Source organism: Oncorhynchus mykiss, chromosome 11 (assembly GCF_013265735.2).
Source record: "Oncorhynchus mykiss isolate Arlee chromosome 11, USDA_OmykA_1.1, whole genome shotgun sequence".
Taxonomy (NCBI): domain Eukaryota; kingdom Metazoa; phylum Chordata; class Actinopteri; order Salmoniformes; family Salmonidae; genus Oncorhynchus; species Oncorhynchus mykiss.
This window is the reverse complement of record NC_048575.1, coordinates 71,408,175-71,422,018: the sequence shown is the minus strand read 5'-3', so window position 1 is coordinate 71,422,018 and position 13,844 is coordinate 71,408,175. Positions and strand designations below refer to the sequence as shown.

General features: G+C 40.9%; 1 protein-coding gene across 1 annotated transcript; it reads left to right on the top strand.

Annotated features, from left to right (window-relative positions):
- Positions 1 to 10,240: 10,240 nt before the first annotated feature.
- LOC110536344 (intracellular hyaluronan-binding protein 4) lies at positions 10,241 to 13,665 on the top strand. The gene is made up of 8 exons (XM_021622089.2): positions 10,241 to 10,672; positions 11,618 to 11,759; positions 11,980 to 12,090; positions 12,182 to 12,259; positions 12,370 to 12,456; positions 12,589 to 12,760; positions 12,895 to 13,068; positions 13,329 to 13,665. Exons 1-8 carry the CDS (start codon positions 10,402 to 10,404, stop codon positions 13,392 to 13,394), a joined length of 1,101 nt encoding a protein of 366 aa, XP_021477764.2. The 5' UTR covers positions 10,241 to 10,401; the 3' UTR covers positions 13,395 to 13,665.
- Positions 13,666 to 13,844: the final 179 nt, after the last annotated feature.

The window sequence follows — 13,844 nt, the reverse complement described above, 5'->3', positions numbered from 1 at the left end:
AGAGCGACTGCGCCTAAAATCCAGCGAATCCCTTTGAAAATGGCCTATGAGGCAGCAATATAAGAAAATAGATTACTTTAAAAGGTCAACTGCACTTCCCGATTTGGCATAATTTTTTATCTTAGCTCATTAAAAAAATACCATGACAAAAAAATACCATACTCATTAAAAAAATGCCATGACAGAAGGCAAACGAGAGTTGTCTTAAGGGTGTGGTTTCATGTGGGTGTTTCTTGGGTGTGTCCTTGTCATTCAATCACAACAAACATGTGCAGTAGTGAGTATAGCAAAGTAAGGAAAGCTAGCTTTGCTATGGAGTTAGACAATTCAAGACAATTCAAGTGTCTATACTTCAACAGCAAAGTTAGATGAGACAGAAGTTTATGAAGTAGGGCCTTGTAAACAAAAAGGGAGTAATGTAGAGATCTACGGGTCTTTAGCAAAGTCCAGCCAACCTTTTGATACAGGATGCAGTGGTGAGTATCAAAACTGTCACCTGTAACAAAACGAAGGGCACTATGGTAGATGGCATCCAAAGGTTTAAGAGTAGTAGCAGCTGCACTTTGATAAATAATATCACCACAATCAATTGTGGCCGGTAATGTCAAAGTGTCTGCAATAGCGTGTGGTTTCATAGCGCATTGTGCCTAGCCATTAACTGTGGGAATGATTCAAGTGCAGCGGTCAAATACGGCCCTTAGAGATCATGGGAAAAGGCTGCATTTGACCGTTGCACTTGAATCATTGCCACGGTGAATTGCTAGGCTCGCTACGCTATGAAACCACACTCTATTGCAAAGACTTTGATATTACCGGCCGCAATTGATATGGTGAAAACAATGTGTGGAGGCAGAGACACAGAAACTCACATCAATACCTTTGTCAAATAACACTGTTGTCGTGTTTTTGGCTATGCCGGATTAAGTGATATGACATGCTATTCTATAAAATAATTTATCTGTAATTAATATTACCTGATTAAGCTAATCAGGTAAATAGTTGACTAGAAAGTCGGGGCACCGTGAAATAATGTTTATAGAGCTGTTATCTTCCGAATAAACTCTTAAAGACCTAGTAATCTTTTACATCAATAGCAGTCAATACTTAATCGTCATCTTATTTAATCTCAAATCTCTGAAAGTTGTAAATTCTTGGTTATCTTCACAAACCCTTGCTAGCAAGTTGAATCAGCGATACAAAATTTGGTTGAATTATTTATTTACTAAATACCTAAATAATCACATAGAATTACATATACACAGAATGTATCATACATTGATTACAAATTATGTCATAAAGGAAAACGTCCCTAGCGGACGGAACTGATATGACAGCTGGTTACACAAAGAAAGGGGGCTGGGTTTGAGTGAAAGAGCGGGAAGACTGAGGAGCAAAAAGGTTTTGTGCCTCTATAGGGCCGTAGGCAGCTATGCTATCGTAAATACAGTATCTTTTGCATTCTAAATTACCGCCCATTTGAAAAAGGAAAATACAATAATATTTACTCTGAGCTGTGCTTCGATCGGTTGGTCGTAGATGGGAGGCCTGGTTGTCCTTTGAAGAATGTCTGGTGGTAGAATGGATATTTGGTAGTACCGTCATCGTTTGGTAGATAGATACTCTGTCCGTCCTCTCCTAGTCCATGTCTACAGTTGTCTACAGTAACACAACGGCTAGGAGGTATCAATTCTTTAGTGAATAAGAGTTCAAAGTTCATACCAAGTTGCCATAATTTAAACTCATGCTGGCTGGTATAGTTGAAATTCATCCTTCCGGCATGTAGGTTGTCACCTTAACATTGGAATTCGATGCTAATTTCATTAGGTTCTTGCTGAGGTTGGCTTAGTTCTGTAGGTGGTCTTTGTCTTTTCGACGTGGGGACCTCAAGTCCACACGTCCTTGGAACAGGAAGTTACATTTTCGTCAACGGGTTTATATAGTGGTGAAAGAAGGGCCTGTTTCATAGTTTTACAACCCATGTCTGTTCACTTGGGCGGGGCCTCTGAGTGAGCAGAGTGGTGTTCTTTTAACAAACAGTTCTCTCATTAAGAAGCTAAAATTACATTTAATCTTTTCACAAACAGTTTCATATTTAAACATTTAAATTGCACAACAATTCCATGTAAATCTGATAACTAGAATGTGTAGATTTTCCAATATACAGTTTATGTCGTCCTACCATCAGTAATCATGTCTCAGACGCCAACTGAACTGAATATTCACGCATATTTTCAACTGGTTGGCTTACCGAAATATGGTTCCATTTCCCATCGTTTGATGTCACCAGACTCTCTCTCAATGTTAACAAAGGCTTTACTAGAGTCACATCGGTAGAGTAGAGAGAGGAAAAAGGGGAAAGGTATTTATGGGGGTCATAAACCTCCCCCATCAGGCCGACGTCATGACATTGTTGAACAAAGAATTTATGCTATTACTAGCAATCAAGAGGAGACTGACTGAACCAATCAAAAACTCCCCAGCTTATGCTCTCCAAATGGATGATAGCTGTGAGGGCCGAGATTACCATGCATTGACTTTTGTTTGCTAAACATGTTTGGAGATGCTATTCACGAGGACGTATTGTTCCGTTAACGATTCCAGAGCATGAGAAGGCACAGGGGATGTTCAGTGTTCTGCATGGCTAAAGAATTTACGAAAAACAGATTCCATGGGAGTGAATGGTAGGCTTTTGCACGGATGGGGCTCAATCTATGGTGGGACCGCGGGCAGGCCTCTGTACTCTAGTTATGAATGTGTCTCGCTCTGCCATATGGATGTATTGTATGATACACCGAGAGCAACTGGCGGCAAAAGAGCTGAGCACAAAATTTGGAGATACTGTATACTGCAGCAGGTAACTTAGTTTGTAAACAACATCAAACGACATCCACTGCTCGCACGCCTGTTCGCCAAACTGTGTGGAGATATGGGATCAGAGGAAGAAAATGTTTTATTTCACACCGTGGCTTGGTGCTTATCGTGGGGGAGTGTTGAAAAGATTGTTTGCATTCAGAGAGGAGCTGTCATTCAACATGGATGTAAGAAAAAAAACAGACTTGGTTGACTTTCTGTGTAAAATCAAATAATAAAATGTCTCCTTGCCTATGTAACCGACATACTTGGGTAACTGAACAAACTGAATGCGAGCATGCAGGGAAAATACACCAATATTCTACAGATGAATGACCGAATCAGTGGATTCAGAGGAAATCATTCTTATTGTAGAGAGCCCTTCCCTTGGCTGTGTATGTTTCTAACAGAAAACAGCATCAGTAAGTGTCCCACACGAGTGAAGACTGCTCACCTCCAACGATTGGAAGAGCACTTTGGGACCTACTTCCCAATCCGTTTGACCATGATCCCGGCTCAGTTGACATGCCAGTATTTGTATTTATTATGGATCCCCATTAGTTGCTACCATGGCAGCAGCTGCTCTTCCTGCGGTCAAGCAAAATTAAGGCAGTTATACCATTTTAAAAACATTACAATACATTCACATCATATTTAACAACACATTAAGTGTGTGCCCTCAGGCCACTACTGTACTACCACATATCTACAACACAAAATATACAGTGCCTTGCGAAAGTATTCGGCCCCCTTGAACTTTGCGACCTTTTGCCACATTTCAGGCTTCAAACATAAAGATATAAAACGGTATTTTTTTGTGAAGAATCAACAACAAGTGGGACGCAATCATGAAGTGGAACATTTATTGGATATTTCAAACTTTTTTAACAAATCAAAAACTGAAAAATTGTGCGTGCAAAATTATTCAGCCCCCTTAAGTTAATTGATTAAGTTAATACTTTGTAGCGCCACCTTTTGCTGCGATTACAGCTGTAAGTCGCTTGGGGTATGTCTCTATCAGTTTTGCACATCGAGACACTGACATTTTTTCCCATTCCTCCTTGCAAAACAGCTCGAGCTCAGTGAGGTTGGATGGAGAGCATTTGTGAACAGCAGTTTTCAGTTCTTTCCACAGATTCTCGATTGGATTCAGGTCTGGACTTTGACTTGGCCATTCTAACACATGGATATGTTTATTTTTGAACCATTCCATTGTAGATTTTGCTTTATGTTTTGGATCATTGTCTTGTTGGAAGACAAATCTCCGTCCCAGTCTCAGGTCTTTTGCAGACTCCATCAGGTTTTCTTCCAGAATGGTCCTGTATTTGGCTCCATCCATCTTCCCATCAATTTTAACCATCTTCCCTGTCCCTGCTGAAGAAAAGCAGGCCCAAACCATGATGCTGCCACCACCATGTTTGACAGTGGGGATGGTGTGTTCAGGGTGATGAGCTGTGTTGCTTTTACGCCAAACATTACGTTTTGCATTGTTGCCAAAAAGTTCAATTTTTGTTTAATCTGACCAGAGCACCTTCTTCCACATGTTTGGTGTGTCTCCCAGGTGGCTTGTGGCAAACTTTAAACAACACTTTTTATGGATATCTTTAAGAAATGGCTTTCTTCTTGCCACTCTTCCATAAAGGCCAGATTTGTGCAATATACGACTGATTGTTGTCCTATGGACAGTCTCCCACCTCAGCTGTAGATCTCTGCAGTTCATCCAGAGTGATCATGGGCCTCTTGGCTGCATCTCTGATCAGTCTTCTCCTTGTATGAGCTGAAAGTTTAGAGGGACGGCCAGGTCTTGGTAGATTTGCAGTGGTCTGATACTCCTTCCATTTCAATATTATCGCTTGCACAGTGCTCCTTGGGATGTTTAAAGTTTGGGAAATATTTTTGTATCCAAATCCGGCTTTAAACTTCTTCACAACAGTATCTCGGACCTGCCTGGTGTGTTCCTTGTTCTTCATGATGCTCTCTGCTCTTTTAACGGACCTCTGAGACTATCACAGTGCAGGTGCATTTATACGGAGACTTGATTACACACAGGTGGATTGTATGTATCATCATTAGTCATTTAGGTCAACATTGGATCATTCAGAGATCCTCACTGAACTTCTGGAGAGAGTTTGCTGCACTGAAAGTAAAGGGGCTGAATAATTTTGCACGCCCAATTTTTCAGTTTTTGATTTGTTCAAAAAGTTTGAAATATCCAATAAATGTCGTTCCACTTCATGATTGTGTCCCACTTGTTGTTGATTCTTCACAAAAAAATACAGTTTTATATCTTTATGTTTGAAGCCTGAAATGTGGCAAAAGGTCGCAAAGTTCAAGGGGGCCGAATACTTTCGCAAGGCACTGTATTTGTACGTGTGTGTATAGTGCGTATGTTATCGTGTGTGTGTGTGTATGCATGTGTCTGTGTCTCTTCACAGTCCCCGCTGTTCCATAAGGTGTATTTTTTATCTGTTTTTTAAATCTAATTTTACTCCTTGCATGAGTTACTTGATATGGAATAGAGTTCCATGTAGTCATGGCTCTATGTATTACTGTGCGCCTCCCATAGTCTGTTCTGGACTTGGGGAACCGTGAAGAGACCTCTGGTGGCATGTCTTGTGGTGTATGCATGGGCGTCCGAGCAACGCGCCAGTAGTCAAAACATACAACTCGGTGCATTCAACATGTCAATACCTCTCACAAATACAAGTAGTGATGAATTCAATTAGAGGTCGACCGATTATTCAATGCCGGTACCGATTATTGGAGGACCAAAAAAAAGCTGATACCGATTAATCGGACAATTTTTATATATAGTTGTAATAATGACAATTACAACAATACTGAATGAACAATGAACACTTTTATTTTAACTTAATATAATACATCAATAAAATCAATTTAGTCTCAAATAAATAATGAAACATGTTCAATTTGGTTTAAATAATGCAAAAACAAAGTGTTGGGGAAGAAAGTAAAAGTGCAATATGTGCCATGTAAAAAAGCTAACGTTTAAGTTCCTTGCTCAGAACATGAGAACATATGAAAGCTGGTGGTTCCTTTTAACATGAGTCTTCAATAAGTTTTAGGTTGTAGTTATTATAGGACTATTTCTCTCTATACCATTTGTATTTCATTTACCTTTGACTATTGGATGCTCTAATAGGTACTTTAGTATTGTCAGCCTAATCTCGGGAGTTGATAGGCTTGAAGTCAAACAGCTCAATGCTTGAAGCATTTTTATTTTTTTTATTTTATTTTACCTTTATTTAACCAGGTAGGCAAGTTGAGAACAAGTTCTCATTTACAATTGCGACCTGGCCAAGATAAAGCAAAGCAGTTCGACAGATACAACAACACAGAGTTACACATGGAGTAAAACAAACATACAGTCAATAATAAAGTATAAACAAGTCTATATACAATGTGAGCAAATGAGGTGAGAAGGGAGGTAAAGGCAAAAAAAGGCCTTGGTGGCAAGGTAAATACAATATAGCAAGTAAAACACTGGAATGGTAGTTTTGCAATGGAAGAATGTGCAAAGTAGAAATAAAAATAATGGGGTGCAAAGGAGCAAAATAAATAAATAAATTAAATACAGTTGGGAAAGAGGTAGTTGATAGGGCTAAATTATATGTGGGCTATGTACAGGTGCAGTAATCTGTGAGCTGCTCTGACAGTTGGTGCTTAAAGCTAGTGAGGGAGATAAGTGTTTCCAGTTTCAGAGATTTTTGTAGTTCGTTCCAGTCATTGGCAGCAGAGAACTGGAAAGAGAGGCGGCCAAAGAAATAATTGGTTTTGGGGGTGACTAGAGAGATATACCTGCTGGAGCGTGTGCTACAGGTGGGAAATGCTATGGTGACCAGCGAGCTGAGATAAGGGGGGACTTTACCTAGCAGGGTCTTGTAGATGACATGGAGCCAGTGGGTTTGGCGACGAGTATGAAGCGAGGGCCAGCCAACGAGAGCGTACAGGTCGCAATGGTGGGTAGTGTATGGGGCTTTGGTGACAAAACGGATTGCACTGTGATAGACTGCATCCAGTTTGTTGAGTAGGGTATTGGAGGCTATTTTGTAAATTACATCGCCAAAGTCGAGGATTGGTAGGATGGTCAGTTTTACAAGGGTATGTTTGGCAGCATGAGTGAAGGATGCTTTGTTGCGAAATAGGAAGCCAATTCTAGATTTAACTTTGGATTGGAGATGTTTGATATGGGTCTTTGCTAAGAGCTGCTGGCAAAGGCAGGAAAGTGCTGTTTGAATTAACGCTTACGAGCCTGCTGCTGCCTACCATTGCTCAGTCAGACTGCTCTATCAAATCATAGACTTAATTATAATACAATAACGCACAAAAATAGGTCATTAACATGGTCAAATCCGTAAACTATAATTTCGAAAACAAAACGTTTATTCTTTCAGTGAAATACGGAACCATTCCGTATTTTATCTAACGGGTGGCATCCATAAATCTAAATATTGCTGTTACATTACACAACCTTCAATGTTATGTCATAATTATGTAAAATTCTGGCAAATTAGTTTGCAACAAGCCAGGCAGCCCAAACAGTTCCATATACCCTGACTCTGCGTGCAATGAACGCAAGAGAAGTGACACAATTTCCCTAGTTAATATTGCCTACTAGCATGAATTTCTTTTAACTAAATATGCAGGTTTAAAAAAATATACTTCTGTGTATTGATTTTAAGAAAGGCATTGATGTTTATAGTTAGGTACATTCGTGCAACGATTGTGTTTTTTTCCACAAATGTGCTTTTGTTAAATCATCCCCCGTTTGGCGAAGTTGGCTGTCTATGTTAGGAAGAAATGGTCTTCACACAGTTCGCAATGAGCCAGGTGGCCCAAACTGCTGCATATACCTTGACTCTGTTGCACAGAACACAAGAGAAGTGACACAATTTCCCTAGTTAAAAGAAATTCATGTTAGCAGGCAATATTTACTAAATATGCAGGTTTAAAACTATATACTTGTGTATTGTTTAAAAAAAGGCGTTGATATTTATGGTTAGGTACACATTGGTGCAACGACAGTGCTTTTTTTGTGAATGCGCTTGTTAAATCACCCGTTTGGCGAAGTAGGCTGTGATTCAATGATAAATCAACAGGCACAGCATCGATTATATGCAACGCAGGACAAGCTAGATAAACTATAAAATATCATCAACCATGTGTAGTTAACTGGTGACTATGTAAAGATTGATTGTTTTTTATAAGAATAGTTTAATGCTAGCTAGCACCTTACCTTGACTCCTTGCTGCACTCGCATAACAGGTAGCCAGCCTGCCACGCAGTCTCCTCGTGGAGTGCAATGTAATCGGCCATAATCGGTGTACAAAATTGCCGATTACCGGTTGTTATGAAAACTTGAAATCGTCCCTAATTAATCGGCCATTAATCAGTCGACCTCTAAATTCAATCTCTCCTCCACTATGAGCCAGGAGAGATTGACATATTTATTAATGTTAGCTCTCTGTGTACATCCAAGGGCCAGCTGTGCTGCCCTGTTCTGAGCCAATCATTTTCCTAGGTCCTCTTTGTGGCACCTGACCACACGACTGAACAGTAGTCCAGGTGCGACAAAACTATGGCCTGTAGGACCTTCCTTGTTAATAGTGCTGTTAAGAAGTCAGAGCAGCGCTTTATTATGGACAGACTTCTCCCCATCTTAGCTGGTGTTGGATCAATATGTTTTGACCATGACAGTTTACAATCGAGGGTTACTCCAAACAATTTAGTCACCTCAACTTGCTCAATTTCCACATTAATCAGAACAAGATTTTGTTGAGGTTTAAGGTTTAGTGAATGATTTGTCCCAAATACAATGCTTTTAGTTTTGGAAATATTTAGGACAAATGTATTCCTTGCCACCCATTCTGAAACTAACTGCAGCTCTTTGTTAAGTGTTGCAGTCATTTCAGTCGCTGTAGTAGCTGATGTGTATAGTGTTGAGTCATCCGCATACATAGACACACACACACACGCCTCAACGTCACCAGTGAAGAGGTGACTCTGGGATGCTGACCTTCTAGGCACTGACGAGTTTCAGAAGAAAGATCTTCTTGTTTCTGGCCATTTTGAGCCTGAAATCGAACCCACAAATTCTGATGCTCCAGATACTCAACTAGTCTAAAGGACAGTTTTAATCGCTTCTTTTAATCAGCACAACAGTTTTCAGCTGTGCTGACATAATTGCAAAAGGTTTTTCTAATGATCAATTAGCCTTTTAAAATGATAAACTTGGATTAGCTAACACAATGTGCCATTAGAACACAGGAGTGATGGCTGCTGATAATGGGCCTCTATATGCCTATGTAGATATTCCATTAAAAAATCTGCCATTTCCAGCTACAATAGTCATTTACAACATTAATGTCTACACTGTATTTCTGATCAATTTGCTGTTATTTTAATGGACAATTTTTTGTTGCTTTTCTTTCAAAAATACAATTTCTAAGTGAACCCAAACTTTTGAACAGTAGTGTAGGTTACAGTCCATTTGTCATTTCAGCCACAAATGGTGGGAAAATTTTATGAAAATCTAGACATGGTGTAACAGGTACAGTTTGTAATTCCTCATTTTGCCATTGTATTGCTGGAGCTTTGATAAGAAGGCCCAGGCCTTTCAGCACATGGCTACTTAGAACAAACTCAGCAAAAAAAAGAAATGTCATCTCACTGTCAAGTGTGTTTATTTTTCATTTTTTTATCCAAAAATGAAATAGCGCCCCTAGAGATCCAACAGGTTAAGACACTAACAGGTTACAGACGTTTGGCAATTAAGGTCACAGTTATGAAAACTTAGGACACTAGAGGCCTTTCTACTGACTCTGAAAAACACAAAAAGAAAGATGCCCAGGGTTCCTGCTCATCTGTGTGAACGGGCCTTATAAATGCTGCAAGGATGCATGAGGACTACCGATTTGGCCAGGGCAATAAATTGCAATGTCCGTACTGTGAGACGCTTAAGACAGAGTTACAGGGAGACAGGACAGACAGCTGATTGTCCTCACAGTGGCAGACCACGTGTAACAACACCTGCACAGGATCGGTACATCCGAACATCACACCTGCGTGACAGGTACAGGATAGCAACAACTGCCTGAGTTACACCATCAATGCTCAGACTGTCCGCAAAAAAAAAAATAATAATAATTGGGGGGGGATAAAAAACGTTTATCTCATGATCTTGATAAAACAACTTTTGTTATGTTGTGATCATGAGATAATTATTATGTTGAGATTACGAATTATTTATTTGATTATTGTCCTCTCTGGAGGAATAGAGATGGTTGTAAAAAAAACAACTTATCCTTTAAGAGTCATGAATATTAAACAGACATGGGCGAGGTCTCTTCTAGTTCCCCACGTGAAACCATTTAAACTCACGACCAAACTATATGAGCCTACTAGGTGTTTAGCAAGTTCATGTAAAATGCTCGTTATACCATAACAACGTGTGGGTTGACTTCAGCAGTTTAACTATATTCGCTACTTTATGAATACTGTGTAGTAGCTAAATTAGCAAGCTACAATTCCATGGCTTTGAAGTTGATTGGCGTTTCCGAAAATGCAGCAATGCTCCCCGACGACTACGGTTGTATGGTGGCGAATCGTTTCTGTCAGCTTGTGGATGACGATGCCGACCCGTTCGACTTTATAAAACATGCCGAGGTACAGAAGGAGAAGAAAAAGAAAGCAAACCAAATGACAGTGAAGCCTAAAAAACCTGGACAGAGGGAGTCCCAGAAAGATAGGCGGGTCCCCGTTTTAGCCGACAGAGAAGACAACCTGCCAGGAAATAAAACAGGCAGGTGGCTAGTTTAGTAGGCTAGTTAGCAAAGTTAACTAATGGCTGGCACTGCCTAATTGGCTAGCTAATGAAAGCGCTTGCGTCTGTTCTGTCAAAGTGAAATTGTGTGTAGTGCACATGGATTCATTTAATGAAATGGCTACTAGCTAGACACCAAAGAAAGTACTCGGTAAAGCCTGGTTCGGAGTTCTTTCACGTCAATGAAAATGAGGGAAAGGATGCCACAGCAACAGACTATAGATGCACCCTACTGCAAGTCTCTCCTGTCGTATGGTTGGGGTGGGTATAATGTGTAAGGTTCCAACAGGAATCTGTTCCAAAAACTTCGTAAGGTACAAGGTTGCCGACAAAAACCGCACACAAAGTAGCATGATTAATTCACCTAGCCAACTAGCTGCCGAATAGGCATCAACTCACCACGTAGCTTATTCTTGATGTTTGTCCGTAGGCTACCAGAGTGAGGACAGACATTTTTCAGAATAAACGTGGTGAGTGAAAATTATGAAATGGCAGTATCTTATTCGACCGTTTTACAACTTTGTATGCGTTTTGTCGGCAACCTGGGTATTTAAGAATTTTTAAAAACAGATTCCTGTTTGACCGTTCCACAAGTTATACCACCCGTATGGTTGCATTGACGAGCAGAGGGCGCTATGATTCTACCCTGAAAATAACTTAATGCCACTGCGTAATTCTGGCAGTCAGGCCTGCCTAGTCCTATTTCTAAATTGTGTAAATCCAGCTTTCAGCTGAATTAGGTGCTTTCAGCACTGTGCTGATGCTGCAATGTCATTCAGAATGAGTGGCAGAACAAATGGGTGATGTTTCAGTAGACTAGATATTGGTATACAATGTTATTGTCCACTCGTCTACAGTAAATTTACCTTATCTCTAGATGATGCATGACAAATTTGACAATTCCATTTTAATCTCTGTTTTCAGGTGGTAAGTGGTCTGCCCGAGGGGGAGGGGTCCAGATTGAGACCAGAGGGTTGGTGGAGGCTGAGAGTGGCGCAAGGCGAGGTGTTCTTGGGGACTGCAGGACCAACCAAGAGGAACACCCACCGGAGTACTCCATCCAGAAGTAGGTCCCCTTTCTGTGGAGACGTGACAAATGGAACATTCTCTTGTTCCATCGCCTTCCTGGTGTGGCTATCCTATGAGCTTGGCCAAAGAAGCCTAAAATTTGACACTGCAAATGCCATGCTCAAATGAAACTTTCATTACTTTGGGAATTTATTTTTATGTTTTCATATGGCCATCATTAGGACCTTGATTAACTTTCTCCATGTATGTTCTCCCAGGCCAGCTCATTATGCTTGTGGCCAAGTTCAAGGAGGTGGCTACAGAAACATGGATACTACCGGTAGCTTCAACCTGAGGGGCAAGAGAGAATATGAACGCCACAGTGGAACGTGAGTGCTTATCAATGTTGCAAATGAGACTTGTGTAAAAGTAATGTCATTGTTTACCACATGGTAAATGTGAAGTTTTCTTGTCTTTCAGAGTCTTCTCCCTTGAGGAGAAGAGAGGAGGACGTGGGCTCTGGAACAGGGGCTGTGTTCAAGACTCTATTTCCATGGGGTGAGTTTACTACCACATGGAGAAGTTACAATAGTAAACCTGTTATTGACTATTTTACATTATAATTCCTAGCGATGGATGGTTTAGCATGGTTACGATCTTATCTATAGTGATGTAGGGGTGAATGTGAAGCCTGATGCAGGAGGCATCCCACCTGAGGCCGGCCAACAGCCAGCAGAGATGGCGGGAGAGAATCAGTGAGTCACCGCACCTCCACCACAACTCAACTTTTGGGGGTGATAACAACATTGATAGATACTGGGAAGATGCACAGTGTAACAGGTTTATTGGTTTTTAGCAGTTTTATTTATCCCTGACATTCATTACAGCCTATCAGAGGTGGAGGGGGATGTGGTGGTCCAAGTTGCCATGGAGATGTCTCTGGACGAGTGGAAGGCCCTGCAGGAGCAGTGTCGCCCCAAGGCAGAGTTTAACCTCCGTAAACTGGACTGCAAGGTGCCCTCCAAGGCCAGAGTAATACACAAGTCCAAACGTATTGAGGTGAATGACCCCTTCAGATTAGAGCTGTGGATCTTGACCTTTGGCAGGACCCGTACATTCATAAACAATTTGGCATTTATTTCTGTTAAAGTTGATGTGTTTCTGTTGTCTACATTTGGCGTTTCCTCTCCTAGAACTTGAAGGCGGCGTCTGTGGAGGAACAGGAAGAGGACTGTCACTTCTCCAGTCTGCGCAGGTCTGCCAATGACATCACTTCCCATGTGGAGTTCAACTTTGGCAGCCTGCTGCGCCCCAGCCGAGGGGGGAAGGGACAAGGCAGGGGGGAGAGAGGGGGGGTGACTGAAAAGGTAGGTCTTCTCTCCTTTAGACAAGATGCTGGAAACCACTACATTAGGGCAGGGGGTTTTGAGTTCTATACAGACCAGTTTTATTTTGAAGTGAAAGCTGCTGGCAACGGTTTGACCAGTTCCTGGTAACATGATTTTTAAAATTTAAATACAATGACTGATTACAAATAAATAATCTGACCATTTTGTTAGAACTTATTTCAGAAGCATGAATTTATCCTGTCCCACTTGTATTAATGTCCTGTTGTGCTTCTCTCCAGGCTTACGTCCTAGCCCCAAACCCAGAAGACCCTGATGACTTCCCTGCATTGACTGTGGGGAGATAGGTTACTCACTATATATAATCTAATACAATTTTGGGAATTTACAGTGTGCCTGTAAATTCCCAAAATAATCAAGGATGTATATACTTGAGATTAATTGTATTACAAGGGATTCCCTGTTTACATTTGCCTCCTGTTGAAATGGGTTGCTCTCTAATAAGCACTGTTTGGTTTGTTGCTATGACAACACATTGGTCTTGTGTACATTTGTTATTTCTCCTGGCTTGGGATCTGACTGAAGCAATGTTAATAAGACCTGTGATAAATGCACTGATGGCTTGTGTCTTGTCTTACTCTGTTGCTCTTAAGGACACAACAGCCCAACAGTAAGGGTGTCCTGCCCCAGACAGAATATTGGCAGTCCATTTTCTTACAATTTTTCAATGATTCTACATTTTCAATAGCCATTGTTCGACACCCAGGTGTGATCTACTGTGAACGGCAGACTGTTCC